This window comes from Ovis canadensis, chromosome X (genome assembly GCF_042477335.2).
Source record: "Ovis canadensis isolate MfBH-ARS-UI-01 breed Bighorn chromosome X, ARS-UI_OviCan_v2, whole genome shotgun sequence".
NCBI lineage: Eukaryota > Metazoa > Chordata > Mammalia > Artiodactyla > Bovidae > Ovis > Ovis canadensis.
This window is the reverse complement of record NC_091727.1, coordinates 57009163-57014118: the sequence shown is the minus strand read 5'-3', so window position 1 is coordinate 57014118 and position 4956 is coordinate 57009163. Positions and strand designations below refer to the sequence as shown.

The following is a 4956-nucleotide window of genomic DNA, read 5'->3' as shown; positions in this document are numbered from 1 at the left end:
TCACTGCTTCTGCCAGCGCTCTTCGCGACTCGGCCTCTGGGGGGATGTTTCCCAGCCCCAGGGACGTTTCTGGACTAGGATATCTCTCTATCTCTGGCCCCGCAGTGCTGGGGGAGGCTGCATGGACGAAGGGAAGGACGGAGAGAGGGGAGGAGACGATGAAAGGGGTCAGAGCAGCGATTGGAGCCGAGAACTGGAAGCGCCTTAAAGAGACTGCGCGGTCCCCGCCCCCCTTCCCGCCAGCCTCAATGAATTAGAGCTGTGTTTCTCAAACTTGCCTGCTCATAAGAATCTTCTCGGGCCCTAGTTAAAGATACAGGTTCCGGAGGATGTTCCTTCGAGATTCTGATTCAGTGGGGCTGCGGGTGGAGCCGAGGAATCTGTAATTTTAACACGCTCCCCACGTGATTCTCGTGAACAAGCAAGTTTGGGAAATATTGAATTAAAGGAAACCGGGCCTGGCTGCAGAGCGGCCTCCGCTAGGGGGCTACGGCAGGAGGATTCCCGGGGGCGTCGCCTGCTTCCGCCGCCGCCTCCTTCAGTGAAAGTCCCTTTTGGGTCCAGCTGCCACAGCCACCGCGCTCCCTCAGGCCGGACGGGGGACACCCCTGGTCTGCGTGGCCCCCGCGCCGCCACGCCCAGTGGCCGCCCCAGCCCTGCGATTAGGGGGAGGAGCCGCTGCCAGTGGAGGCGGAGGAGCAGAGGAGGCGGAGACGGCAGAGACGGCGGAGAAGGCGGAGAGGAAGGTGGAGGCGGAGGCGAAGGTGGAAGGGAAGGTAGAGGCGGCGGGGAAGGTGGAGGCGGCTGGGAAGGTGGACGCCACCGGGAAGGTGGAGACTGTGGAGGGTCCGGGACGCCGGGTAGAGCTCAAGCTGGAGCCCGAACCTGAACCCGAGCCGGCACGGGAGGCGGAGCAGGAGCCGAAGGGGGAGCCGAAGCAGGAGCGTGAGGATGAGAACCCGGCGCGGAGTGGCGGTAGCGGCGGCAGAGACGAGGTTCCTCTCCCCACCCTTCCCTCCGACCCCCCGCGGCCCCCCGATCCTTCCCCGCGGCGCAGCCGTGCCCCCCGCCGCCGACCCCGGCCGCGGCCGCAGACCCGGCTCCGTACCCCGCCGCAGCCTAGGCCACGGCCCCCGCCCCGGCCCCGGCCCCGGCGCGGCCCTGGGGGCGGGTGCCTGGATGTGGATTTCGCGGTGGGTCCACCAGGCTGTTCCCACGTGAACAGCTTTAAGGTGGGAGAGAACTGGAGGCAGGAACTGCGGGTGATCTACCAGTGCTTCGTGTGGTGTGGAACCCCAGAGACCAGGAAAAGCAAGGCAAAGTCGTGTATCTGCCATGTGTGCGGCACCCATTTGAACAGACTCCACTCTTGCCTTTCCTGTGTCTTCTTTGGCTGCTTCACAGAGAAGCACATTCATGAGCACGCCGAGACGAAACAACACAACTTAGCAGTAGACCTTTATTACGGAGGTATATACTGCTTTATGTGTAAGGACTATGTATATGACAGAGACATTGAGCAAATTGCCAAAGAAGAGCAAGGGGAAGCTTTGAAATTACAAGCCTCCACCTCGACCGAGGTTTCTCACCAGCAGTATTCAATGCCAGGCCTCGGTGAGAAGTATCCAACCTGGGAGACAACCAAACCTGAGTTAGAACTGCTGGGCCATAACCCAAGGAGAAGAAGAATCGCCTCCAGCTTTACCATCGGTTTAAGAGGACTGATCAATCTTGGCAACACGTGCTTTATGAACTGCATCGTCCAGGCCCTTACCCACACTCCGATCCTGAGAGATTTCTTCCTCTCTGACAGGCACAGATGTGAAATGCCGAGTCCGGAGTTGTGTCTGGTCTGTGAGATGTCTTCGCTTTTTCGAGAGTTGTATTCTGGAAACCCGTCTCCTCATGTTCCCTATAAGTTACTGCACCTGGTATGGATACATGCACGGCATTTAGCAGGGTACAGGCAACAGGATGCACATGAGTTTCTCATTGCAGCGTTAGATGTCCTGCACAGGCACTGCAAAGGTGATGATGCTGGGAAGGCAGCCAGCAATCCCAACCACTGTAACTGCATCATTGACCAAATTTTCACAGGTGGCCTGCAATCTGATGTCACCTGTCAAGCCTGTCATGGTGTCTCCACCACAATAGACCCATGCTGGGACATCAGTTTGGACTTGCCTGGCTCTTGTACCTCCTTCTGGCCGATGAGCCCAGGGAGGGAGAGCAGTGTTAACGGGGAAAGCCACATACCAGGAATCACTACCCTCACGGACTGCCTGCGAAGGTTTACGAGGCCAGAGCACTTAGGAAGCAGTGCCAAAATCAAGTGTGGTAGTTGCCAAAGCTACCAGGAATCTACCAAACAGCTCACGATGAATAAATTACCTGTCGTTGCCTGTTTTCATTTCAAACGGTTTGAACACTCAGCCAAACAGAGGCGCAAGATCACTACATACATATCTTTTCCTCTGGAGCTGGATATGACACCGTTCATGGCCTCGAGTAAAGAGAGCAGGATGAATGGACAGTTGCAGCTGCCAACCAATAGTGGAAATGATGAGAATAAGTATTCCTTGTTTGCTGTGGTTAATCACCAAGGAACCCTGGAGAGTGGCCACTACACCAGCTTCATCCGGCACCACAAGGACCAGTGGTTCAAGTGTGATGATGCCGTCATCACCAAGGCCAGTATTAAGGACGTGCTGGACAGTGAAGGGTATTTACTGTTCTATCACAAACAGGTCCTGGAACATGAATCAGAAAAAGTGAAAGAAGTGAATACACAAGCCTACTGAAGTGACACACAGACCTACCTACCTGGAGTGGAAGATGACAGTGCCCATACTACAGCTGGCATCAAGATTTAAAGGACCTACTTGCATGGCCCACGGGCCTGACAGAGTAAGAATTGAACAGTTTCCAGTGTCTAAAAGGTCCTGACTGGAAGAGGAATAGAAGGGGTGGGAGAAGAGGCTCTAGTCTAAGCAGTCACTTAAAGGAAGATTAAGTGGCAGGATGCTCTGGGCGGGGCAGGCAGGAGCAGGGAAATCAGACACTGGTCCATATCCTATATTCCTCCAAAAGATTGTGTGGGAAAGTGTGGGGTGGGAGGGGGGTGGTGTGGGGGGGGATGTGTGCTCTTGTAACTGTAAAACATCTTTCTCCATGGGTGTTTCAGCTTCAACTGACCAATCACATAACAGTTATATGTTTGGGGGAGAAAAAAGAAAAGCTTATACAAATGTAGCCCATTATGTATATGGGTAGGAAAGTGGAAAAGCGGAGGAAGCAGGGATATTTCATTGACAAACACCTTTGCCAGTTTCTTTGTATTCGTGATTTTTTTGTGCTATTAAATGCAGTATTAAACAAAGAAAAGCCCATGTGGGCCTGTGAAACAAGAAAAGGGGGCTTTTGTATAAGGGGAGCAATTGCTCCAAAGGTAGAGAAGACAAGAAACACTGTAAGGTAAACAACCAACACAGACAGGCCTCAGCTAAGAGTTTAGTGTGTGAGTGTTTAAAAAAAAAAAAAGCTGTATGATATACTTGAGCAAATCAATGAACCTCTTTGCGATTGTTTTCTCATCTGTACAATGCAGATAATTCCTACCTTAACGGGTTATTGTTAAAGATTAAGTGATATAAAATGTGTCAAAGTATTAATTAAAAAGGCTTGGGACTTTGTACGGGCTCAGTGAACATTTGTTGGATCTGAAACTTCTTTGGTCCAGGACCAGAATGCATTAGAGGTGAGGGTCAGCCCTACCTGAGACCCACGGACAAAAATGACACACACTGTGTCAGATAGTCACACATATACACTTATAACTTCCTCCCCAGTACTTTTTTTTTCTTCCGAGCCCCAAGGCAGCGGATTCCACTATTGTCCCTTGGGTACAGGGCATTACAGTCAGTGCCACATTCAGGACTCGGGGGAGAATCACAGGTGTCCCCCTTCAAAGTCATTATTCTGTCCAATTGGAAGACTGTCATGTTGTTATCATGACTCAGCACCCCAGGGATGGGACTCGGGGCCAGTAGGCTGCTAGGCTTCCACGTGAGGGTGTTGGTGGTCTTTGCTCTCTAGAAGTGTTATGGACATGGCTGCATCCACCTGCAGGCATAGATCATGAAAAAACTTATAAAGCTCACTGGTCTACCAGCCCAGGGACAGCAGGAGAGTGGCATGTTGGCCCCCTCCCTGATTCTCACAGAGGGCTAAGCCCAAACAAATGGGATGTGCCCAGGTCGGGTTAAGCCCTGGTGGTGGTTCCTTCTTTTATCCTCTTCATCAGATACAAAAGGACATGTTACTTAGAAAATATGAGGGGGAGGGGAACTAAACATTTCAGACCCATGGGACTTGCGTCCACTGGCTCTGGTAAAAGGCTGGGCTCCTCCCACGGCTCCCCAAATCTATTTCATGGTCAGCTCATTTGGTAATATATGTTTATTTGTGTGGTTGTGGCTGCATCCCCAACTAGCTCACAGGCATTTTTAGGACAGGGATTGTGTCTCCTCTTGTACCCTGGGCTGCATTCTCAGCCCCTAGACCAGCCCCTAGGACATAGTATTTGAAACATTTTCTGGATGAGTGAATAAACCCAAACACCTTCCTTTTATAACCGAATTTTCTTCACTCCCCACCCCCAGGGCTCATCATCCTCAGGAGAAAATGTAAAAAGTGTTAGTTTTGATATCTTGTAGGCTGGGGGAGAGCAAGAGGCAAGTGGCCTTGGATGCCACTTGGAACCTTCATGCAGGTATCTGACTTCCCTTTGGGATGTGTGGGAGCCCTGCCTGGGAAGACAGCCACGTCCTCCTTTCTCATCCCTCCCACAGGAAAAGTTCAGTCGGGCATGTCCACCAGATCCTGACTGCTTGCACAGACACTTTCACGTTTGTAAAATGCTTTCATTTGGAAGTGATTTCTATTTTATAGGAAACT

General features: G+C 52.0%; 1 protein-coding gene across 1 annotated transcript; it reads left to right on the top strand.

The window, feature by feature from the left end:
* Nucleotides 1–286: 286 nt before the first annotated feature.
* On the top strand, nucleotides 287–3692 carry USP27X (ubiquitin specific peptidase 27 X-linked). Its single transcript, XM_070290012.1, has one exon. The coding sequence runs from the start codon at nucleotides 1485–1487 to the stop codon at nucleotides 2799–2801; it is 1317 nt and encodes a 438-aa protein (XP_070146113.1). The 5' UTR covers nucleotides 287–1484; the 3' UTR covers nucleotides 2802–3692.
* The last annotated feature ends 1264 nt before the right edge of the window (nucleotides 3693–4956 follow it).

Coding starts and splice junctions, on each gene's coding strand:
- USP27X (XM_070290012.1), top strand. CDS start 1,485: ATGTGTAAGGACTATGTATATGACAGAGACATTGAGCAAATTGCCAAA.